Source organism: Osmia bicornis, chromosome 16 (genome assembly GCF_907164935.1).
Source record: "Osmia bicornis bicornis chromosome 16, iOsmBic2.1, whole genome shotgun sequence".
Classification (NCBI taxonomy): domain Eukaryota; kingdom Metazoa; phylum Arthropoda; class Insecta; order Hymenoptera; family Megachilidae; genus Osmia; species Osmia bicornis.
The window spans coordinates 3,540,373-3,566,740 of NC_060231.1; the positions used below are offsets into that span (position 1 = coordinate 3,540,373).

The 26,368-nt window shown below is 44.7% G+C and overlaps 1 protein-coding gene across 1 annotated transcript in view; it reads right to left on the reverse strand.

Annotated features, from left to right (window-relative positions):
- The window catches only part of LOC114878009 (acetylcholinesterase-like), a 66,444-nt gene that overhangs the window by 11,147 nt on the left and 28,929 nt on the right, over positions 1-26,368 (reverse strand). The window contains exons 2-5 of the mRNA XM_029191317.2: positions 21,459-21,601; positions 11,691-11,843; positions 3,028-3,191; positions 742-899 (exon numbers count right to left, since the gene is read on the reverse strand). Coding sequence (XP_029047150.1) covers positions 742-899; positions 3,028-3,191; positions 11,691-11,843; positions 21,459-21,601 — 618 coding nt within the window. The remainder of the gene's footprint in view (positions 1-741; positions 900-3,027; positions 3,192-11,690; positions 11,844-21,458; positions 21,602-26,368) is intronic.

Consider the following 26,368-nt stretch of genomic DNA (forward strand, 5'->3'; position numbering starts at 1 on the left):
GCTGGGGAAATGGGAGATGCAACAGTGTCCTCGTTCGGTTCGATCAAACACCGGGATTAATCCGAAACAATCTCGAACAAACAAAAGCACGGAATTATGCGAGTGAATGCGAAATGAGAGCAGCCGTGTTGGAACGTCACGCAACAACAACAACCGGTTGGATAACGAAATGCGGGGAACACGGAAAATCTCGTGGGTATCGATCCGGCGGGGCTTGAATTATTTATCGAAGCCCCGCCTATCGCCGATAGTCTCACGCAGATAATTTCAGTAGCCAACCAGTTGTTGAGGGGTGCTAATGCATTAAGTAAACGAGGCATCGATCTCTCCGAGCAAGGACACCCAAGATATCTCAACGAAGGAATGACAAATGAAGGCTGTCGTGACGAAGATACAGTGATGATAAGCTGATGAAAATTCTTTGCTGAAGTTTATTTTCTGTACTTATTGTGTGCGTTAGGATAACCACTTTGAACAAGTGTTGGATAGTTGAAACAGTGATTGATCGTTTGGGATCCTTGGTGGGTCGAGTGACTAGTGCATTGGTTTTCCAAAATAGTGGCAAACAAGGATTCTGTGCTTCGTCCCTTAAGGCTGAATTTAAACTGGAGCAGCAGTTGGGCCAGTAGGCCATAGGGATGAGAAGGATGGCCCTAGCCCCCAGCTCCATGCCCAACATAAATTCGCCTTAAGGGAAACCTCCCGTGTGCAAAAGAAAGTGAAGTGAAAGTGATCCTGTACCTGGTACTCCCTGCAACCTTGGCAGAAACTCATTCCAGAAGGCGCAGGACGTGGTGCGCGGACCTTTGCCGAGGCCAATCCTCTCCGCGTCGAAGATAAAATACTGGGGCTGATCCCTCGAGTATGGTGGCCACTCGGACTCCTCGTTCGTCGGTTTCCTAAAAAATAATTCATTGAGCCATCAAGAAACTCCGCCTCAAGTTAACCAGCAAGGAAAGAAATGAAGACTTCAAAGATAAAAATAGTCCGTCAACCCTGGACGGATTAATGTGAGGCGTTGAAAGAGAACTGTCTGGTTGATAATTAATTAATTCGGGACATCGCAAACAGGGGCAGTTAACTGGTTTCGTTTAAAATCGATATTAACGCCTGTCGCGGCTAATAAATTGTCCTGCGTCCTATCAAAGTGCTTTATTAATTGTTGCAAGAGTACCGCAACCTTTTCGACGGGTCAATCAAACATTCATCAGGCAATTCTCCATTATTAAATTACCCGTCGATGGTGTTTGATGCCTTCCCCTTTAAACAGCGCGCCGCGACGAGGGATCACAGAACTCGCAGAACGAAGACTACTATGCTCGACGTCGACGAATATGCGATCGAATTAAAAATATCACGATCGGATCGTTATAGATCCTTACGTGGTAGGATTAAAAAAGAATATCGACTTGGAGCGTGTTCAACGGTCATGCGATATATCGAGCCGCCGTGTTCACTGTCGATAAATAATTCCTCGGTTTCTGCTAACCCAGATTGAAAAGCTTTGCGGATCGTATCCGCGGGCCAATCGTTAATATTTCATCGTTGTCGCCAAATACGACACTTCATCCGAAATTAATCCAGCGGATGACTCTGCGCTTAGGTAGCCACGTCACTGGAATTATTAATCCAGCTTCAGATATGGAACCGCCGTTCTATTCTCATGTCAAAGGTCATCGTAACGAGGCAATTGACGCAGAGAACTATAAAACTGGAGTGGAAGAGATTAATGGATAAAATGAAACGGATTATAGAAAGCCGTGTGTCGTGTCAAGTTAGAAAAGGGAGGCCTGAACAATTGGCCGGATGAAATTTGTATAATTTCGAGACACGTTCATGCAAGTGAAATTTGTTTCTCGGATGTCTCCTATCGCTTCAGGCCCTTCCGCCGGAGCTTCCTTGGCTTCTTATTCAGCCAGGGGTATATTTAAAACGAGGCCAGACGTGAATAGCAAATGCAATTTTAAGCAACCGCGACTAGGACGCGGCTTTTAAATAGCCGAACGAGAATCGACGGCTGTCAGACTGTCGTGTGAACTTTCGGAGAAATGTCGGAATGAATAAGGATATATGTCTTATCCGGTAATGGACGGATGTCTCGCGCCTCACCGATGGCACTACGATGGAAATAAATAAAGATTAAAAGAATCCAATTTGATGCGTTTAGTTATCGATGAGAGGTGTCCTCGGGAAGGATAAAACAATCTGAAATATAAGTTAAGAAAAACATTTTGGCTTAAGTTTTTCTCCAGCCAGAACGATGCGTCATAATAATCTAAAATCTCGATAAATTTGTCTCGTCCCAGCCTGTTTTCTTTCGACATGATTTACGAGCTGTTAATCCGACCAAGATGAAATATCGTTCAATTCTTATCCTGTTAAATGAACGGTATGTGACGCGGCAAGAAACAGTGTGTCTCTCTCCAGGAAGGAACGAGGAACACACGGTCTCAGGCTTAACTGATAGTCCGATATCAGAGCCCATACTGATTCGTGGAATAACGTAGTGGGTCAACAGGGAATGCGCGTATGCGGTAGAAACAAAAATGCGATCAATAATATGATTTGGTCGAAAGGAAAATTGACCTTTCTCGATATTCTGTACCCATCGAATTTTATTTCGATGCTTCGTCCCGGTGCGCGACATTGTTTCCAAGGTGGATCGTTCCGCATACTCCGCGATAGCGTATAAGTGGATTCTAAAAGGAGCATCGAATACGCAAGAATTTTTCGTCGAAGTAGGTCGAACGTCCTGGCCGTGTCAAATTTCCATGAATTTTTTAGCGATCCCCGGACCTACGGGTCTCTTACTTGGAGCATCCTTCAAAAATTGAAATTCCACGGCGGATAAAATTATTTCCCAAAGTACCCTCGACCTACAAAATCAGGAACTTCCTAAGCAAAGTGTCCTCCGCGGGATAAACTCCCTCCAAGATGTCCCATTCAGAGACAACTGAAAAGAGCCGCGATCTCGGGCTTTTCAACGGGATACTTGTTACATAATAAGACGTTGAAGAGAAAACTTACCCCGAGTAGGCAAACTTAGAGAAGTACTGTATCATCCTGTAGGATAGATTCCGTTCCTTGTCGCTGTACATCAGGGACGTGTTCATCGGATGCCCAAACACGTACTCCACCTCGTCACCGTGCATCACTCCCATCCATTCGCCCCATAAGTTTGTGCTCGTTCTCTGTAACATGGTTTCCCGTCGGTTATGCTTGCGTTAAACGCCCGTTCAAATACATTCTCAGCCTGTCGTCGTGTATCAGCCCTGCCTGCTGACCCCATAGATCGACTCTCACCCCGCCACGACACGGTATCGTGTTGTCATTAACCGCTCGCCAACCCCTCGCAGTTTGTCAGTTTTCATTCCGGTTGTGTCGCTTTCACGGGGAAGCGCTTTTCGCGGAAGAATTAACGTTCACTGTTCAGCGGGCGAGGATCACTTTAGAGCAACAGAAGATTTATTACTCTGAAGCGACAGTACAGCCACTTCGGTACCGTCTGATGCTGTTTCAGGGCTGTTATTGGGCCTACTGCCGTATTACTGACGACTGTTAAGTATTTCTTATGGTTCTACCAGGGCCCTTAGGATTTTAGGGATGTTGGACTAATGCAAAGTCCTCAACATTCCAGTTTGGTCGCCGCGGGAGTTTTAGTCAGTAGAAATTCAACAATCCTTCGCTGCCTTCTCCCAGGAGACGCTAAGGAGTCTTATGCAAGATTTCCCCAGGTTAAAAAAAAGGTACTACTGGACATTGTTGGACACTGCCGAGTACCATTAGACTCTACTGAACACTGCAGTGCACCAGGGTACCAGTGAACCAACTGAGACATAACGCGCCTCATTGGCACGATAACCTAGTTTTAATACAGCTACAAGTTTAATTCAAGAAGAAGATAAAGCGACTGGATTCGTCCCACATTACTTTGAAGATTTATTGAGATTCCAGACACGTTTACAGCATAGTCAGGTGACTCATAAAAGCTGAAATTATTCTAATATGGTGGATACGCTTATATACGAAGTCTTTGGAGGATCAACGAAGCGTCAGCGACCCATAGAATCCAATGAGCCCCTCTTGCTCCAGGACACATTCCCCGTTATGGTTGTCGTCTTCGATGCTGTTCCTGCCTGGGGCAAGGAAAATTGCGACCCGACCCTAACCGAGGGTTACGGGTGGAAATTGAACGTTTGTTCTCGTTGAATTCTACTGCCTACTGATACACAATGGGGGCCTATTGTTGGCTTCTAACTTCCTCGCAAAGAAATTTGGCATTCGAGCTGACGGATGAGAGATTCCGGTAAATGTTTAGCCGGAGACCAATGTAGTCAATAAATAAAAGTGTCAGCGATCAAGATGACTGGCTCGGCCCCATGGGAAATTCAATCTGAAAGCAGAATTCTTCAAATTGCTTTCCAGAAAATCCGATTCATCTTCGATTCGAGAAGACCAGATGTTTCAAGCGGGGAATTAATTATTCTCAAGATCGTTTCGCCCGTATCAACTTCGGAAATCTGGGGCAAACTTCATTCTAACGAAAGGAATCTTGGAATACGTTTCAAAAATAGTGTCAGATCCATCTCGCGAATCGTGCTATCAATTTTTATTGGAAAAACCCGCAGGTTTTTTTTGCACGAGACGTCTGTTAATTACCGATAAGGGTGAACAAACACTGCAGGTGTTCCGTTGTTTAAACTGCAGTATTTGCGATTGGAACGCAAATTTATCGGTGTTTACAGATACCCAGTAACAATACACTGCACCACGGTCGCGATTTTTCAGCGACCAAGAGCAGCGCCTGGTAAATACCGTCACTCAGATTGTATTCCATTAAAAATGATGAAATCCGAGCAATGTCCGCCCACAATACAGAACGAACTCGTGTCTTGGACTGCAGACCCTTAAAGTCTTTGCCACGCGGATGAGGCAATCACGAAGTTTTCTTCGGAATCCAATTACGATCGATGTTTTTGACGTTGACCTCTTCGTGCAATAATAAAGCTGGAATTAATTAAAATCCTTCGATTCAACTTTCTCTGCTTCTCAAACTCTGTCGCAGACTCGAGAAGCATCTCGAAAATACAGAAAGACTAAGCCTCGGAGCCTGATAAAAGATCCGCAAGGAAGATCTAATCGCATTAAGTAAATCATTAAACGAAACTCGATATAAGGTCCTGGATCTTGGTGAGATAAATCCAACTTGGTTTCGTTTACTTTTTGGGCCACTGTTCTAACTGGAAGGGGTGGAATAGTCGCGTTTATAGTATTCCATCATGGAGGTCGTCTTATCAACTGGGCCATTTATTGATTCAACTCGGAGTATTCTTAAATCCCGGCCTGATTCGTCGAGAATAACCAGGAGAGTCTCTGCATAATACGACGTCTCGTCGAACCCGCGGAAAGGACCCGCTGGGAAACGGCACAATGGAATCGACCAGGCTGACAGAGAGCTGCTTAGGTTAAATATAGTACAAACGAAGCCGAGGTCACATAGAATTATCACTGCCTCCATAATTGATATCAAGAGGGGGGGATTTGGTTTCAGTGAAAATAAGTGTAGGCAGCAGCCAAGTGTGACGGAATGGAAACGAAGCAGGTAAGTGATCAGTCAAGTATAACTTGTTCAAACCGTCTGCCAGTTCGAAATCAACCGACTGATCGAGCGTGAACTGCGCGAGACATCAGGTTTTCAATTGACCGCATTCCAGCGTTCGGCAAATAAATTCCCCCGACGTGTCCCGTGAACGATCGTGTCGCGAACTTTTAAGCTCCCTCTGAAAAAGTTGGATTACTCACTGCTCTCTACAAAGGCGAAAGTTGCCGCTGCCGTGGAACTTCATACGGAAGAAACTTAAAAGTTGAAAGTGCAATTTCTCTCGAGAAACAGCAGCGACATCAAGCCTCCCTACACGAAGGGACGTGTAGTTATTTATCTTTTCCTTAATGTATTGACTGTCACGAGGAGTTATCAGTTTCTTATTATTAAATTTGTCACGATAATATTGCCAAAACACTTGGTCCCAAAATTGTATAAAGATTAATTAAGCAACGAAAGGTAATCCCTTTTGAGGAGGAAGAAAACTAAGTGCACAACGGTTGAAAGAAAGAAGTAAATCGAACAAAGGAAGCTGCAATTGCGCGATTGTCATTACGGCAGTCTTCCTTGTTCGGTTAACGTCGTTAATTTTAACGATCCTTAAAATTACAAAGGCAACGGGAAGCGTCAGCGAGTGAAGAACGTCCAGAGGGAAGCCTTAGGGGCAGGTATAACGATACGGCGGTCGATAATGGACAGTGGAGCTGATGGATGACTGGAATTTCATTATGTATCTTTAATAAACGTGTATCGAGAAATTTCTTCTGATTTTTCTCCCTTTACCTAGGTGATGAACTGTGCTACTCTTCGCTCTGTGCATAGTGTGTGTGTCAGTGTAGTGTTCTGTGAAAATATTCAGCAATCAGTGCCCTTGTTGGAAAGAGAGACAAACGGAAACAGTGATAAATAGTGGTAGCATGGTCGAACCAGGACCAATCGGACCACAAGGATCACTGAAAGTTGAGGAACTTGCATTCTCAGCTCTGAAGAGCGAGGCAAGACATTGAAAGGACACATTCCTTTAGAAATTAACCCCGTTTCCGTCAAGGATAGAGGTCTGAATGCAACGTTTAATCGCGGACTGACCGAGATACTTAGCATCCGCGCAAAGTAACGTCTTTTCAAGTTTCTCTTCGGTTCCCCCGACGATTCCTGGAAAGCGTTCTCAATAGAAGCGCCGCCCCGTACCTTTGGCTACCACGATTCAACCCTTTCAATCGCGTTTTCACGCAGGATGAATGGTTCGCCGGTCCGTTCTTACTTCCATCGCTGTGAAAAATCATGAAACGCGATCTTGCTACGTCGATAATGAAGTTCCCTAGACACGCGAAGAGAACACGTTTTGAAAGGATTCCCCGTGAAACTGAACGAAGAATCATGGAATGAAAAGGAAGCTCTCAGTCTTCTCAGAAGCGTCAACTTTCATCGCGAGGATTTCGTTTCCATTAAATTCCGTCCAGGCTAATCGCCGCGGTCGATTCAGTGCTTAATGAATCGCCGCGAAAAGAACTGGTTCATCCGACTTGATTTATTCGCGCTAACAATTATTTTTCGACCAGAGAAAAAGAATCTCGAACGAGGACGTTCATTATTAGATGAATTGGAACGCTTTGCCCTCCGGCTTTGTATTACGTCAATGTGTCCCGGTCGAGAGGCGGGACGAGGTCTTTTGATAATGAACAATTCTTGGACCGACTGTTTATTTTAACGAGGAAGATGGGATTCTGTTTTAATTGACGTAACGGAGGGTATAATCAAATTGATTTTCTCCCAAGCCGCAAATAAGTACGAGTTCTGAGCCAGCATATTCAAAAGCTTTTTACATCGACGTAGAAAGATCCTGACAATTAAGATCTACAAGGATTCGTGGAGATTTTAGCAGGAACTGTGCAAATTTTTTATCCAAGTCCAAGGGTAATTAGTGATCCTAAAAGACCGATGTTGAAAATCGTCTCAAGCTCAGTAGTTGGACAAAGAAAAGACCAACGTAAAAAGAATCACTATACTGATGGAGAAGATGTGTTTTGACTTCAGAAGAACCTTGGGTCTAGATATACATACTCGTGCTTCGGGCAGCATGCATTTTCTTTCGTTTCTTTTTACCCGGACTTTGTTTCAACGTTAACCCGTTTCTGACCTACTTATCGGCTTTGAACTTATTTTACTGCAGCATAAAACTTGCGACTTCTTCTGCCGTGGACATTTCAAACTACATGGTTGCCTTTCATTTTTTCTCTCCCTCCTCGTGTTCCTCTTCGTCCGTGAGCTGAAAAGCTTTTTCTCGGTGTTACTTTTTGCAAAAGTCTCTTTGGAGGACTGAAATGAAAAACAGGTTGACTCGGAAACATCTTCCGGGGATGTTTCGGAGGAAATGGTGATTGCCTTGAATCCTGAAGCAGAGCAAGCGATTGATGAGCAGAATCGCTAGCTTTGAAGGAATAAAACCAAATGAAGATGCCCGTTAGGTAAAGGACAACTTCCAGTAACGAGTACTCTTCGAGAACCAAGTACGTTGAAGTCTTGAAAGTGATGCTTAACTTTAAGTTGCCTCGGGGAATGGATTTTCTAGTGAGGTAGTTAACATTGAACGAAAATATTTAAATTTCTTTCTTGATCAAGAATTTGGGAGGCCATAAGATTCTGTGTTTGTAAAAATAAGATAAAAATTATTTTGACCATTGTTTTATGAGTTCTGTTGAAGAAGTGTAACTGTACTAAGGGGCATCTGTCTACAACAATGCAGGCAAATATACAAGACGTTAAAACGCCTGTTTCAAAGCGTAGCCCAACACGAGGAAGCAAAGCGCATACGCTTTGCATATGCCCGACGTTTGAAAGAGCCGAAAGAGGAAAGGCGTCGAAAAGGAAGAAACCGGAGACGTATTAACGTTTGTAAAAGGGAAAGCCTCCAGCGTAGCGGGTAAATCGTCACACAGGAAGAGAAGGAAAACACAGGAGGGGTTTCTTTAACCACCGAGCGAAACCGTTATTAAGATTACGAGCGGCGCGCATGAGTAATGACATCCTCCTTTGCTTCCAACCAGCGCTACCCTGATAAATTACCTCCTCCGCTAATTACTTGGGTCTCGGCGTTTCGCTAACGCGCGTTTCACGTCCCAGTTATTCGAGGATAGCGCGAAACTGGCAGAGATCGAGCGTTCACAGCGTTGCGAAAGCTTAACACGACCGAGTTAAGTGTTTATACGTTTGAGTATTCTGTTTTGGCGCACGCGACCTGACAGTCGACGCGTGCCTTCTTGACTTCGTGTCAGAAAAGTGACATACCGCAGAATTACACGTGTCATTGTTTTACGTTCTAGGAGTACTAGCAACAATGTTAACCCTGCGCATCCCAGAAGTAATGATCTAAGCCCAACCCCAGTACGAGGGCCGTATTCCTGCAGACAATGCAATCAGAGTCATAAAAACGGGATTCCCGTAGGGAAATAAAATATTTATAGGGAATAAGGTTTCTAATGCCTACGGCCTCCGCTTTACACGGATTGGTACTTAAGTATACATAGGGTGGCAGCTATCGTACCCATTAGAAGAACCGAAAGAAGGTACTGGGGCCCCATCCTCCATCCCTCAGGGGGGATGGCAGTAAAGATAGCAATGGGGTACCAGCGCCATAGTGTTGGGATCCCCACACCCCCAACTGTTATAGAAGTGGAGAGGCACAAAGATGCCGTTGGGGCCTTGCAGCCAGCCCCGGCGGTGACATGTGCCAACCCCTCCTCCTCGTGGTGTGGTCCGGGCACCGGTTTACCGGTGGCAAACGGGGCTCTGGCTGTGGGCGTGAAGCGCCTGGTGGGTTGAGCTGGGACCACTCAGGTTAGCATGATAAAGTAGACGCGTCCTAGAGCAAAACTCCTACACGCCGACAAAGAGTCAAGTGTTGGATCTTCCGTACCCGATAACTATGATTTTGAAAAATAATGAGTTTGACAGTTTTTCCACTCCCCGCCACGGGTGGTGGCTGCTGGGGAGTGGATAGTAGTATAGAGCATATACCCTAAAGGGTGAGGTGGCACATCCGCGCTTGTCCTCGGACGGCCGGATTGACAATAATCTGTTATAGAAGTGGAGGTGACAGTGTTTTAGCTGTGGCATAGTGAATAAGGTGGACAACAAGTGCAGTGGTGTTGGGACCTGCTCATATAACCCATAAGAAGTGCCATGGAAGTGGAAATGACAGTGTTCTAGCAGTGATATACCTTGGACCCCTTGTCATGGGGTTCCTTGGACAAGTGTCATGATAGCTATCCTAAGAATGCAAAAGTTCTTAGCACAAGCTTCTTTCCCAAATATGCCAGCATTAATTAAAGTGTAAAATATCCTCATCAGTGTTGTAGTGAGTCGATTTTTGACGTGACGCAGGACGATTTTCCGTTCCCAGTGTGTGGCTCTGTTTGTTTAACGAAGCGCAAGCTAATTTTGCTGCCACGTTTACAATGGCGGTGTTCAACGGAGCGAGGTTAAAGCGTGAGAAGTGCAGCAAACGGGAGATTAAATGTGAGAGAGAGGGAAAAAGGCGGAGAAAATTGAAAAATTCTTCGGAACATCTGAAAAATTTATCTCGTTTTGATTCCTTGTTAGCTTTTTCCTTTAATCTCAGCCAGCCAAGGCTAATATAATATATTTCTTCGACATCAGCGCCCGTAATGTTCCACTCGGGCGTTACATAAATTGTGGAACTCTAATGTCCTCTCGAGCTAAAGAGGCGATGAAAGTTGAAGAGCCCTCATGAGTGGCCTGTATATACCCGCTTTTATAACCCCAACACGGGAACATATATCGAGAAATTTCGTGATAAACTCGAGGAAAGATCGACGAAGATCCCGCAAAAAAGGCTCAACTATATATGGAACCGAGAAAATTACGGTCTTCCGTTTTCAGAACAAGATAATAAAAAACAAAATGTAATTACACTTTGAATAGTTCAGAAGGTTTGATGAAATTTCTTGAAAGAAATTTCTATTTCTTACCTTCACTTATTGACACTAAAAATTTTACAAGTTTAATTACGATTGCTTTCTTTATGAGACTGAATAGCAATAAAAATGGAAAAAGCCACCTTTCCTAATATCTGTAAGACTTTTTATTCAACTGAAAGAAGTGCTTTTTAAAAGCTCGTCTTTGATAGTATCGATTCTTTAATGGCTATGCTTTTTGTAGTCCATCGTTCTCTTCAAAGACAAATAAACGATAAAGTCGAAGGATGGATGGTTAACGACAGGAAGAGAAAAAAAAAATGAATAAATTTTCTGCTGACATGTTTGGTGAGCTTTCGGTTCGAAAAGCCATCATTGGTCAATCATTCGTTGACGTTTTAGACTTGTTTTTCCTCTCTGGTGGCAACGACCATGGAATTATGGAAAAAAAGGGAACGAAGCTTATTACGAGAACATCATACACCAGTTTTCCACGGCGTTTTATATTTTTCATAATTGTTCAACACGCCACGAATGCGGTTAATTAAGTCTAAAAATATTCTATGGACCTGTTTGCACGGCCAACGAATGATACAGTTAATAAACAGTATAATCACGGATTGCATAAATGTTTGTTTTTAATTTTATAAGAGAAATACTTGTGTATATAAAATGACGCGCAAGTGCTGAGTCCTAATTTGCATTTTTTGCAGACTGTAACCGAATAGTAATTAAAAGAAGACTCGTAAATTTAAAAAGAACTCAGTGTGAGTTAAAAAATGACAGCCATTTGGTCAACTGGTTAAATGATACCCGACGGAAATCAACCGAAGTGTTCGCTTTTCGAAAAGGAATCGATGATCTCTCCGTGTGAGACTGAATAATAGATTCAGTGAGAGGTCGGTTTCCAGCCTTTGCTGATAAGGGGTCAGCATCGGGCCTGGGAAAAGAATCACGAGCCGTGTTATCGTTCTCATTTGCCACCTCCACGTGACTCTTTGTGTTGTCTCGTGGAAATGTCAAGCTACGGTCTTCGCGATGGCACAGGGCTATAACATAATAATGGATGACTATCGATTGGACGTGTTACACGTGACGCGTATCCGTCGATGTCTACGAGTCGCACGTGACACGATAAAAAAACCACTACCTACTTGAGTGAAGAAGTAGTAGTAGACCTTCATGCCACGATCGGCGAACAGTTGGGCGAAGTGTATCGATGGGCAGATAAAGAAATAATCGCCGACAACGTCTGCGACCATCTTTTGGTACATGTAGCCATTGTTCACTTGCTCCCAGTCAGTGTACTGCAACAGAAAAACACGTTTATGGTCAGTGTGGGGGATATAGCGTATTGCTACCCATAAGTAGGGCCCTTTGGTCGCCCTTAACCTGGAAGCCTTTATGCCAGACCTGATTCTAACACAGTAGGACCCATGGCGTCGTGGGGTGCCCATAGCCCCTGCTAAAGGATACACTAATTGTAAGAGTGTACGGCTACCGTCGAGGTAGTGTCACCGGATAAAAACTGCAAGCGGAAGCGAGTGACAAGTTAAAAGGAACAGTGATTATTTAAAGTTTCAAGAGCGATAGGAAACTCGGTCGCTCGGGAGTACCGTGACTGGGCGGTGGTTAACTTCAGATTAATTAGCACCAGTGTTAATTAACATTACCGTTGATCGATGAATCCCTTGATTTTCGAAACGAACCAACGTAAACGATGTGGAACTTTCTCAAGTGTTATGGAAGCTCCCAGCGAACTGGAAAGTTACCGAGTCATTTAATGCCAGATTTATCATCTCTACAGTTGGACTTGGAGATTGACGGAAGGTTTTGATACCGGACGAATATCGACCCGCGTTTTCGTGAATAATGGAATACCATTAATTGACAGACGTTGGTTCGCGAGGACAGCCAGTAGGAGGCGAAGAAACGCGGTTCCGTGGAGAACAAGAGATCGAAGAAGTAGCGGGAAAGTTTCCCGGAATAAAAGTTGAAGAGTTTCTTAATGAATCGACGTTGAAACGAAAGTTCACTGTAGTTACTTCATTCTATAACTAAGGATTTCTTTCGCTTCCATATTCCAGGGGTACAATTTCACATAAACTTTCCAACAATGAAAACGTTTCATAGAAGCGTATCGTTTCAATGTGTCCCTTCAATATTTACTTTCAACAAGGGAATAACCACTTCTGATTGGAATAAATTAACATGATTCAGGGGCTGGCCCAACGTGCTCCAAACTACGTCCTCAGAACGGTGAACGGATTTCGCGTGTTCTCCAATTAGCGGAAAATTTCCAGGCGCCGGAACACGAAACAAGTTTGATCGCTGAAAGATTACTTTGTGCCCCGCACAGGCTGGCAAGTTTAATGAAACGAAATTCGCGTCTCGAGAAACGCGTTTCCTTGGTCCTTTCGAGCTAGGGACTGAAGAACCCAGCCTTCTATGTAATTAGTTGTTTGTACCAAGAGTTGCTGGTTAATTTAACCGTTTCAGTGGAAGGAAAAAGTTAACTGAGAAATGTATAGCATTATAGTTGAGGTGTAGATACTCTGTACAGTTGGTGCACATAGTCTGACGATGCTATCTTTCACCATCATTTTCCGGGCGATCATTGCAGCCTGACTCGTTTCATCGTTAACGAAAGCCACGAGTAGACCCTGCCAAATCCAACCAAACCCGACGTCTCCGATTTCCGCGCCCGGCCGCCATTGATGCTCGTGCGTTCAACCGTTCCAGCACAGACAGGCTGGAATTAACGGTTTTGCCCGGGCACAGTGCGCAATATGATATCGTTGTACAAGCCGAGGAGTACTGGTTTGAGGCTTTAATCAAACTTTTAGTTGATTATGTTCGCGGCGAGACATCTAATCTGCGAAGCGTGACACGCTCTAACGAAGGATAGAGATATAAATCTCTTGGCTTTTATCGTTGAGCAATTTCGAAGCGCGGCCTGTTAACCTTTTCAAAATCTATAAAGTGTTGTCATGAAGGGCCTCGTCCGAGGTTCGAATGGAATATTCTTCAGTGAAGAGCAATGAATGGCATGAACGAGCGGTAAACGTGAATCGTCGATAAAGATCCCATCAGCGTGGGACGAGTGGCCGGAAGTAGCCGGTGTCATTTCAGCGTAGGCCGGCGAAAGGTCGTGACGAATCCAAAGGACGTCTATTGTCGATCCGACTAATCAATTCGCAAGGACCTTTAGGGTTATTGATCCTAACGAGGTCATTATGGAAACGACGCCTCCTAAGCGCGCTCCCAAACCTTCCGAGCATTTCATAATGTGACGTGGGTACGAATGGGACAGCTGTTTAAATTTGCAACAGCGTTCACAATGTGTTACCGTAACTAGGCTTTCAGACCCTTTAAGAGGCGAAATTTATGAAGGTAGCCAGAAAATTCAAGGGCGTGAAATACCACATACGTTCACTGGGTAAGCGAGGGTGGCAAATGCGTTCATATTTAATGTCCACGGGTGTAGGTCGATGTATTCACCATCGACACACTCTCCCACACGGCTACGGTTTCTTTAAACCAAAGGGAATTGAATTTGCTTCGCTGTTTACGAACTATTCTCTTAACACATGATCATCCAAGTTAGGTTAATGGTTAGTTTAGCTCGAAAACTCGTTGGTTGTTGCGGCAAGTCTCTACTCGAAAGTTAAGACCGCTAATTTTACAAGGATATTAAGGAAAGTTTATTCGACGCGGCCGCATGACCCGGTTTCTTGTCACTGATCGCGGTGCACGAATAATCTGATACTCAATCAGGCCTATAATTACACGTGACAGGCAATTTTCATGCGTCGAGCCGATTTTAAGTACCGTAAGCCGTGCTTTAAACCCCGGCACACGGCTAGCTTATCGACTAACTATCTTGGCTTGCCACTGATCCTCGTTTTACCATTTTGAAATTAGTCCCATCAACTGTTGGGTACCATTATCTAGTAAACATTTTCCCTGTGTCTTAAAAGAACATTAGGCTCTTGGAGGGGACGGACGCCTCTAACACGGGGAGTACTTCCCCTTCGACGAATGAAGAAAAAGGGTCCGGGGGGGGAGGGTTAACAGAGGTGCTATTCCTCCGATCCTCAGTCTTGTTTTCATTCGGCCAGTTTTCAAAGGCTACGCCCCTTTCCACCCGCCGCTAGCCGGGCCCTCGGCACGGGGCATGGCAAGCGGCGGGAGGAAAGGGGCGTAGCCTCTGAAAACTGGCCGAAAAGAGCAGTTAATTTCACGGAACTCCGGCCATGTGCCCACCAGGACCGTATGGACCTCCACGCCATCAGGTATTTAAGGCACATATAGCTCCTCCCCAGGAGACGACGTATCTACTTTAAGAAAAACGTGCTACATGGTAATAGGTTCATCTTCTCCATACTGCACTATTCAAAGATAAAAGAATCCCAAGATCAGGATTGAAATGTATGCGTAGCGCAGACGTTTGGCAGCGTATCAAAAGGGAATCTAATCAAGGGTTGATCTACATAAATTCATTGTAGCAGCCGACGTGCGATAGATATTCCGTAGCTCGCCAATTCAGGTTCGATTCCGTGTCACTTCCGGCGGCGCGCGATCACTGCGCACGCACACGTTGGGCTTTTGCGTCACCAAGTGGAGAAAGAGGCACAGGGAACAGGAGGATTCTTGCGCGAATATCAACGAAAGATCGGAATTGGCTATTAAAAGTTCGCGATAACTTCCCGAAGCGGATAGCCGAGAGAGCCCCGTGTATTGGGAATCGGTTTCTTCGAATATACCGGGTGTCCTGAATCTATCTGTACCGATGTAATGTTACAATCTCTTTTTAAATTGTTACTCATTTGTTTTTATTTCTCTGTCAGTCAGTTCGAAGAGTTATTCTTCAAATTTCTGGGATTATTGTGACCGATATAATTATTGGAAAAAGTTGTGTGACTTTTAGACACCCAGTATATGTGGGTAGATCGCATAGTTGGATCGCGAATCGTGGCGGGTATTAGAATCGAAGTTGATCGCCGCGGGTGATAATTCTGTTATCGGTGGTCACGAGGTGTGCCACTGAAATTAACGTCCTTGTAATTAAACTTAACTCCGCGGTTGGCTGCTGCACGTAGCAACAACGTAGCGCTACGTTTTCGAGAAGTTGTCATTTCAAAACGTAGTACTACGTGTTGGATGTAAAAAATTTGATCTTGCGCCCGTAATTATGAAATTCTGTCGCTTTCAGGGTACCGTATCACGATTTTCGCATACCATTTCACGTCACGTACTGCTACGTTGTCACAGAAGTTCGCAAGGATACGTTGTCCGATTTGAAAAGCGCGGAACACGCTTCCAAGCATTTTTCGCGTATCGAACAGCCCGAGGGCATTATTTTTCGTCACGTAGCCCGGTGTTTCGTCGTCCGGCGTTATTTCAGCGTGGTACAAGCGCGCCGTGATACAAAGGGAGCCGAGAATAGAGGCAACAAGAAGAAGGCGGAGGAGGAGGGGGTGGAGGATCCAGTGACGAAGAAAGAAGCGTTGGCCGCAGGACTTTTCCGTAATGTTTCATCGGGAACAAAGAGCCCAGGCCTCGAATCACCGAGACAATGCATCAGTCTCAAACTTTTGTTTAAATAATCTTGTCTTGGACGATTGTTGCCGGATTGGATGGAAAAATCTTGCGGTTGATTTCAAAGATACCCTCCTCCTTTTATTTAGCCACCTTCCATTTCTCTGTTTACTGTGTCTGTTTCTCGAAAATTAAGGTCAGCCCGTATGTTTCTCTGTTGGATTAAATGTAATGACGTTTGGATAAGGCAGGGATTCAGTGTTATCTTTCTCCGTTCCTCAGCTTCAGGCTTAACTCATTCTAGGGTGTCGAGGTGTTTTTTGTAAGGCTAGGTGTTGCTACTTTTCCTCTAGATACCTTCTGTTTTTCTAGCCATTTTTCATCTGTTTTTATCTACTTTCCCAACGACGACTAAAGACGTAGTATTATAAATTATATTAAATTCGAAAATCCTTTCGATTCGCGAGTCACAAAAGGTTTTCAATCCTCGAATAAATCGGATTGCTCGTGAAATCAGAGTTCAGGTATCGAACGAAAGGGGAAGATGTGACAAGGGGCGAGCGGGGACAGGGGTTGTACAGGGTCGATTTAAGGGGTGGCCACTTATCGAGACTGGCGTGTAACCACGGAGCTTGATTTACTGGCTCGATAACTGAACACCATTAATATCAACTGGGAAACGCGACCTGCGCATCCCACGTGCCATCTGGTTTTCCCTGTAACGGCCACCAACACTGTTACACCCCATTCTTTCGACTGGTGCGCCGCGCTAAGAATTAAACCCCTCCGTTATCGTGGAATAAAATTAAGTTCCCTGGCTATCAAGTAACACCCTTGATGCCCCGCGTTGTGACTGTAAAGAATTTTCGAAAATTTACTTATTTATTTTTAACATTTCCTAAAATATATATTGTATCCCGTCCGGCGGAAGTGGTACGTCAGATAGCGAAATGGCGGAGGCGTGTTTATGAATACTGATTTCCGGCCATTTTTAACACCCGACAAATACGCGAGTTTCATTGGTCGAAAGCGGTGGAGAGCGGTTGAAATTATTTATTCACCTCGTCCCAGGCAACCCGCGGCGACCTTTCAAAATACTCGCTGAAGGGAACCGAACAGCGGGCCGCCGATATATATTTCCACGCTCTGTCGAAAATTAAAGACATTGTTTCGTTCGTTTTATCCGCGGAATAATTTCAATTTCGAGTTAATCTGGTTACGCGGCTATTCGCGAACGGAGCTCGAATATGGCGATGCTGCAACCAAATTGAAAAATTAATTTCATTTTCCTTTCACGTGTTTTACCTTGAACGTTTTTCATCGTACAACGCGTAAACTCTCTTTTACCGTCCTCTGTGGCTCGGTTTTTAACAGCTCATTCGATACACGGAGGTATTTTCTATGGATTATGGTTCATCTCTGTCGAACAGCACGGTCTGAATTAGCGATAATTAAACACGGAAGCTGCCTATGGAGCGTTTGAAATTTCGATGCTCCATCATGAAAATTCTGTTGTACGTCCTTGGGTTTTCTGAATTCGGACGGTTTCGTGTCCTTGGCTCGAGCATAATATCGGATGACGTCAAAATAAATTATTAATTCGTGTCGTGGGAGGGAAAGGGATGGGGTAGCTTGAAAAATTCAGCGGTGAGCCCCGGGGTCAGGGGGGTAGGGGAATGACGATCGATCTTGGCCGAGAGTTTCAGCGGCTACACGGATATTCGCAAACACGTGTTCATAATTACCGACCCAGATCCGCGATACCTCCGGTTTTAGGGTTAATTATAAATGTTCCACGACGCGTTATCTTGGCCAGCGTCGCGATACCAGTCGCTGAAGCTACCCCCGACGGTATCGTCGAACCGGTTGATGGAACACGTCGGAACTCGCCGAGCATATGAACTCTATCTCTCATACTGAAACGAAAATTACTTCCCCTGGTAGTCCCTCGTTTCAGAATAACTAAATTTCAAAATAAACCATGGAATAGAATCAGTTCCTCTCGCAAGAAATAGTGCGAAATAAGAGAAAGCAGAGAGGGTGAAGAGTGACGTCTGTTGAATGTCCAGGAGGAAAATTTCGCCCGGCTGCTTCCGGTCTCGGAATATTTTCAGTGCAGCGGCTCGTGAAAGTGTTCGACAAAAGTCAGGCCCGGGGGAATGCAAATCGTGCTCGGCTCAAATGCGACCAGGATGGGGTGGCCACCCCAAGGAAGAAAGGGATGGGGCGGGAGCGGATCCTAGGGATTGCGAGCCAGGGGCGGTCTATGTAAATGCGGCCACCTTGTTGGAAATCAATTTTCGGCATGGGCTTTTATCATTGCCTCGTTCTTCGTCATCCGTGACGTGCCACCTGTAGAAAATACCTCGCCAATCGATTCCATTTCTTCCTTCGCCATTGAAAAAGCTAACCCTGTCATTATCTTATACGTAGATTAATTACTTCCAACCTCGTTTGTCTTCTTACACGAATCCAAGCGGAATATTCTGAAATATCGAGAACCTTGAAGAAGTGAAAGAAATGAATGTTCTTCTTTATCGAACGACCATTATTTCCTTGGCAAAGCACAAAGGAAGATACGATTCTGTGTCACCGAGTTCATTCCTTTCGATTAAGGACTCAGATTCATAGATTTCAAGAAATTAGATGCTGAATATTCATGGTCTCATTATTTAGCCGTGAAAGGGGTGCAAGGATTGTGTTCAAGAATGCTGGTTCACCGGAAACGAGGGTGCATACATATTTACGTGAACTACGTCCGATTTTCCTCGGATATATTGGGAGCATCGTTTCCGTATTTATGAAACCAACGAAGGCAAACATTTGCATACGTATGATCGGTTGCGACAGATGTGAATACCAGAAGAAGAAGTCGTGAAAGAGTTAAAAAAAAAATTGGCGACTTAAAAGAAACGTCTGGGATATAGATACTGCTGAGTATCGTAAAAAGTCTGACCATAAAGGAAGATACTTTCAACCCCCAAAATTGGAAATAAAATTAAAAATTTTCTGAACGCTAATGACGTGTTCAGCAAGTTTTCCGCATTAAAAAAAATCGCATGAAAGTGTTACCGTACGACTTTATTCATTTTCACCGAAGGATTTCTTTCTGTACATTGATGTCGCCCTTAAAAAAACGAAAGAAAAAACGAATGTCTGAAGAGATCAGATCTTCAGCGCACAGACAGCCCTTTCCAATTTCAATTTTCCAGCCTGGTGCACCTGCCACCCCCTGCCAACCCCCTCTCGCACATGTCGCTGCTTAATTAAATGGATGCTCGCTGGAGGTTTTACAAACTCTGATCCACGGCAAGGTAGCTTTGACGCGACGTATCATCGACAGGAAAGTAATTAGCGACAGCCCCACATAGAGCCACCCCTTCCCTTCGTGGAAGGGAGGGGTGACATTAACCGTGCACACAACGATATTGATTAGCAGCGAACCACTCTTGTTTTTGGACACTTCCCTTCTGTGTGGTTACCAACTCTTGTTTGTTTTAAGAGGGTGGCAAAACTTTTGATCAGACCTTCCACCTTTGGACACCCTATGGGACCTTCGACCCTGAACATCCCCTACAATTCGTCCGATCGATTGGCCTGTAACTACACCGGCTGTTTTTTGGTCCACTGAAAATTGTAACAGAGTGTTCAATTTTTCACTGTGTCACCAGAGTCTCAATGGGGATGGACCAGTAAAGTGTTGCTGTAAATAATATAAGAAATGTTTTTTTTGTATCAATCCGGGTCCATTGAATTTGAGACGAGTTACGTGGATTCATGCTTGTCCTCTTTATTGCTATAAATTTCTACTTTTGGAAAATCGATCCGAATCTCGAAGGACGCTTCGAATTATTCACCCTCCCCCCAGCTGTCGATCGAATTCACATACATAATTGAAATATCGAATAATATACGACAGACGGGGCGAATATCTATGATACCCAGTGGACAGCTAACGAACGGAGAATTAGCGTTTGTAAATTTCCCAAGGGACGATTCACCTTTCCCTCTTGTCACTAGAACAGGTGTTACAAAATCACTGCAAACGTTTTCCCCAGCAGTATCGTAAAAATTCAACGCGCGTGAAAAAAGAAAAAACACCCAACTAACACGTTTTTGTAAAATTGATAAGTTCCAAATGGTCTCGAAATTAAAAACAAAGTTGAATATTTTCACCGATGGAAATTAAAGGATTTCTAAATTAATTTTTGCGATAAACTCGTTTCTATGAGTGTCGGAGGATTCGCGTTCAACAACTATGTTAAACTTCTAAGTACTTTGCATTCGGGGAATGAAAAAAAGAGGAAACATTATAGTGTTCGGACTATACGGTTGCACGGAAGTTTTCCAACGACTCTGACGTGCTTCCCGGCCTTCAGAGGCTGCCATTCTTCCTCCAATATTAACAGGGCAGGGATGTTACGGAGTGGGGGAACTTTTATCCGAACTTCCACGCGAAATTGCCTCGTCCCTGTTTCGATCCCCGATGCGCCGAGGCGTATTTGCTTCGCGAATCTTGTCAATCTTTTTCGTCTCTTTGATGATACAGTTCTCGATGATACAGGCGTGTCAGAAAACAATAAGAGTCTGAAAATTTTCCAATCTTCAGATTATAATTTAAAACTAGCGGAGCCAATAATTCCGTTAGATAGCGCTGTTTTTGTCAGTAACTGATGCTAGGGATCCCTAGGAATCGTTGCTAGGGATCAGTAGGGACAGATACTAGGAATTCCCAAGGTCCAGTGCTAGGGATTACTAGGGACCAATGCTAGAAATCACTAGGGACCGATGTTATGGATCGCTAGGACCAATACTAGGGATCCCTAGGACTGAGATTAGGGAATTAGTGAAATGAACTTCATCTCTCCTAAAATTTCCACCATTTCCGCGCGCTATATTATATTCCGCGGTTGAAGAAAACCTCTGTCAAAGCGGATAATGTTGTGAGGAACGCCAGGATTCCATGGTTACCGAGTAGCCCGGGAAACTAGAATGTTATGAAAATTCCCGGGTCCAATGTAATACAGCGTGCATGGAATATTCAAGTCCCGTGTCTGACTCCTGTCTTCCATTACCACTGGTTCGCTGGGAACGGTACAAAGTGCGGAGCCGTCTGACTTGCGCGGTCCGTTACTACTGCAGCCTGCGTCTTATACTACTCATCCGCGGGTGGATGTGTCTTGGCTCGACGTGAGCGGAATATCGACTGTCTACGGCTCGTTTCTAAGCCCGATGTGACAAACTGTAACACTTTAGTCAACCGTCCGAACGTTTTCATCTTGGAAATGCGACTGTCGTCGTTTCCAGAGGGCAGAGGAAAAATTTGAAACCCTGCTGGAGCCCGAAGGATGAACAAGGACTAATTAATGCTGAGGACTCACCTGAAATGTAATGGCATCCCGCTCGATCTGAGACATGTTCTTGAAGATGGTGTTGATGATGTTGAGAAACTTGTCGCGTTCCAGGAAGCTCGCTTGGTCCTTCTCGAAGAAGTCGATGAAGTCGTAGAGGATGAAGTAAGTTCCTGGAACAAACACATTCAGCCAGGTCAGAACATGCAATTTTAAACGTTAAGACTTAAAAGGAACAAGAAGGAGCAGCATGGCAAGGATCTTGTGCAGCTGTAAAACACAAAGTAAACTTAGATGGCAAAGAACGCGATCAATAAATCAAGCGTATCTCTGAAAAAAGATACATTTTATCCCCCCATCGTCTTGCTTCGTACCTTGATGCTACTTCTTTTCATCGTTTACGCGCGCAACGCCGGAAGTATGCAAAAACCATACTGAGGCGAGGCTGCCTTTCAGATCCCACAGGGTGACTATCCCTTAACGCGTATACACGCGCAGAATGAAAGATACCCTGTCGAACCGATACCACTAACATGTCAACCTATTTGCTTTGTAAATATCTCGTCCACAATCCGGCTACCCTCGTCTTATAAATGGTACCCACGTCATCCCAGTGAAATATGAATTTGTCCACCGATATTTTCGAGCTTGTCCTTTCGTAACTATACATCTCTTTCAAATATGTTACTTTTGGGGGAACGAAAATTGGCCTTCGTCTTATCTGAACTCTAATTTATACAAAATTTCATCACTCCAAGTAGTGGCAACAATAGTGCCTTAAGTTTTAAGTCCGACCATCCTTTCAAGATCAACAGACATGTACGTCCTTGGAGGATAATGGACAAAAGGTTTACGTTTGGAAGGAAAAAGTCTCCCAGGAATCAGTCGATAATTCGTCCTCCGTTTCGGGATACTGCTTCCGGGACTCGCCGCAAACGGAGTGACGGTACGATGTAAAAGAACTCAATTATCCGGCGGGTTCCTCGAGGATATTCGAGATTCCCCGAGGCTCGAAGGGCTCTCACGACGAGAAGAAGAAACAGGGACAGGGAGAACGGAAATTGAAGGAGACAGAAGCTCGCCGGGGCAAAAGATATTGCGGGAGGGAGGAGGAGGAGGTGGAAGACCGCCGAGGGTGGAACAAAGTGGAGGGTCGAGGCTAAGTAGAAGCAGCGGGAAGTGGGGGTGGAGAAAAAAGAAGAGCGTAGGTACGTGAGAAGCAGAGAGATCGAGAGGTTGCCTCGCGGGAACGAGGGGTGACTGGAAACGGGTTAAAAAAAGAAGGGAGTTGCAAGGTTAGACGAGTCACGCCTCGACACGCTCCTTCCTATCGATTCACTGTTGGCAACTTGTTGGCTGCCCTCTGGTCTCGACAATTTTCACGGGAATCTTGCTCCCAGACGGCGGAAGTTGGATCAGCCACCCCTACCCTTCCATTACCCTTCTGTTTTTCCACGTGGCATGTTGACAGGGAGAAGGCTCAAAGACGGCCTTAACGCGTTGTTGACGTATCAACCCGTCCGATGTTATTCGGTTACCAATTCGTTCATCTAAGTGAATTTTGTGGGGACTCATGGAAGGTGCTGTGCGTGCCTCGCAAGAAGGCACCTGGAAGGAATGCAGGTCTAATTTGTCGTGGGTGGTACGAGTCCCACACTGGTATTTCCCCTCTAATTGGTCGTGCCCCCAGTTCAGGGGTGCTCTTGCTGTCCCAGTTGTCTTCTCTTGAGGCATGCACAGTAGGGACTAAAGTCAATGGGAATTGAACCCAAGACTTTGCTATGTTACCACTAGCCCACTGTCGCCCCTACTATTACCGCACCACCCCTTACATACTTCCACCCCTAGCCTACTGCCACCCCTATCGTCGTTTCCTCGAGCACTTTCCTTCATTGGAATATGCAACACTGTAGAAGCAGACGTAGCATTTTTATCGGAACACGGGGTCAAAGGTCGTTAAAAGTAGGAAGGTGATAGGGGAAGAAGTGCGTAAACACCCCAACGAGCAAATTGCAAAGCACACTTTTCCTTATTGCGAACCGTCGCGATAACGAAGTTCTTTCCATCGGTAAATACAGACGCGAGATAAGGGAGGGGAGAAGTTTGAAGGGGTAGATTACAAACGGAAGAAGGCAAAGTTCGGAAGCGTCGGTCGATCGAACGGCGAGATAGGGAAGGGCTTTTCGAAAGGGAAGCGGTCGTGGAAAACCGCAAACAGAGACAGCACGCTGCGAAGTCCTCGCGAAACAGCTTCCGGCTGGTAAAACTCAACTCCTCGCGGCTTTCCAGTAGTAACTACTCGCATTGATCAGACATCCCACACTAGGGACCCAACAGCCAACTGCCGAACCTCCTGCTCTTCTTCTTGTCTTCTGTTCTCTCCTGCTGTTGATGTTTAATGCACATCTCTTCAAGAACTCCGGAGACCAAAAAGAAGAAACCTTGGAGAAGAAAATGAAGATGCTCTTATTCATCGAGGAGGAAAAACGAGAAGAAGAAATCAAAAATGATTCTACTCGAACATCGTTGTTCCGTTTTGTCGTGAAAAATTCGTCGTGCCATGAATTTTTCACGCGTCTCCACAACGTGGGAGATACATAAATGAAGAAGAAGCATCGCGAGAGCCCGTCGCATAAATCTTTCCGTCGTTAATGTTGCCCCGTTAGACTTTCTTCTTCTCTTTCTCTGTACACCGAAGAAAATAAGAAGCCTCCGTCAGGCGGGGTTCGGGCGTAGGAAAAACAGAAGGAAAAGTTGGAGCAAACTGTTCGTACAATGCCTGCATGTTATCTCCGTCCCGCTGTTACAGGTTTCATGGGGGAACACGGTGTAACGATGACTATGAATTTATGCTACACGAGTCACATAAAGTTACTCCTTAGTGGCACGATTATTAAGTTATCACAGGAGCTTTTAATTTGCAATTAGTCGAGTTGTTACTTCGGAACTCGATTAATAATATTACAAGGTCCTGAAACGAACTACAACTTCAGTCAGCCGAGCGAATGAGCTGTTTAATGCAACCCCTAACCGAAAGGAGTGGTTTCTACTTTATTCCTCGCGAAGATTTCTTTTCCGGAGTGATATTTTCGCGGAAGCATTCGTAAATCGAGTTCCATTGTTCTCTCGTCTGCTTCTGGAGTGGAATCTTGTTTTTCTAGAGCGTGGCAAGACAGCTTTGTATCGAGCATTTCTACAAACGCGATGTCTCCTCCACCTCCATCTCCGAGAGCAAAAGAAATTATAATTATTCCTTTGTTGTTGAACGGTCGAGGAAAACGCGCTGCTATAATGAACAAAACAAGTGTATCTTTTCGCGAATTCTTTTAGTGAGCCTTGTGTCTTTGAAAAGCTATAAAGGAGCGCAAAAAGATTTTTATGGTTCATTGGACTTATTGTCATATGGGTCATCAATGACCCGTATTGTTAAAATAAAGTAAAGGAATTTCTGTCCATCTCTGAAGTTACGCTAGTGATTTGCAGTGCTGTGCGTTCAATCTTCTCGAACACCGAAGTATTTGTAACTAGATCCTTCATGGGGTCAATTTACCACCGGTCTGACACGATATTGCAGTTAACATTCAGAAACGTGGCAGGTTACGTTATCGCGTGTCTCGTATCCGCCCTAAACAGCAATATTAATCGCGATCGTGTTCTAAGCGATAAACCGAATAGTAGTTTCGCTAGTTCCCTCACTTCTGCCTATTCGAGTAGTTTGTCGGCCATCAGAAACTTCCCTAGCAGTGTTACCAACTGCGGCCGAGATCCCGACTCTTCACTAGACTCGTCGAAATTGGTCCAAGTTTTCTAAACCATCGAAACAATCTCTTGATTTTGCTTCCGTTCTCTTTTAACCCCTTCGTTTTATATTATCTGCAATGTTATGGCTTTTGTTGGCAAACTGAACTGTATCGCTCTCGAAGCAGTATAAAAAGGATTCAATTCTTTATGTTTCCGCTATATTAACCGACGTTAAGTGGTAGAGTTTTGAAAGGAAACTTGGAAATTTCGTTTGCAGTCCGATGATGGCTCTACGCCGTTTTCCGCGTCGCTGACAGCAGCGCGATTTCATTTCCGACGACGAAGAACGATGTCTCTGACTGCGAGTCGAGTTGAAGGGTAGATAAATTACCCTGGATAAATTGCTGGAATGGGCTAACGCGTCTGCTTCGCGTAATAAAGAAATACCTCTTGCTGGAATACAAAAGTGAAATTCTTTGTGGGAAACGAATGTTCAAATTGCAGCTTCAAAGAGGGACATGTTTTACTATGTGAGAATAAATCATTTTAGGTCTTTGGGAACAGGGGAGTTAAGTGCTGTGGCTGGGTCGGCTATTTTAATGGCATGATCAGCAGCCCAGTGGTTCTCCAATTTATAGCCGTCCCCCTTTATTTTGACTATAGTACCACCAGGTCACTGTTAGCATTAGTTTACATGAAAGGCCGATCAGTCCAGATCAGTACTTGGCTTGGGGATGGGTCAGTACTTAAGACTGGCGCCTTGGTAGTGGCTCATTCCCCTCATCCCAAAAGCCTACTGCCACCTCTGGCTTCATATGCCACCATTTGCGCACTGTGGTCCGCACCTCAACTCTACTACACCTGCCCCTCACCTTCTACCTTAACTGAGTCATTACCAATCATGGTCATCTTCATCTTTACGATGTCACCATCAGCCCCCTAGTGTTATCGCCAGTCCACAACGAGTTCTTGTTTCATTATTCGACTCCTAGTGTATACAAACTCGGATTTTACGTTTCATGAACATAAAAGGAGTACTAAATCCACGGGTCAACTGACGAGAACCGAGGATGGCCGAATTCAGTGACGATAACGAGGAAGAACTTTCGGACGCGGAAAGTTCCCTGACCATCCCGTGTCCGTGCAGTTCTAATTGACCGAGAAACAGTCGAAGCTTTGTATTACTCACTGCTCGGTCC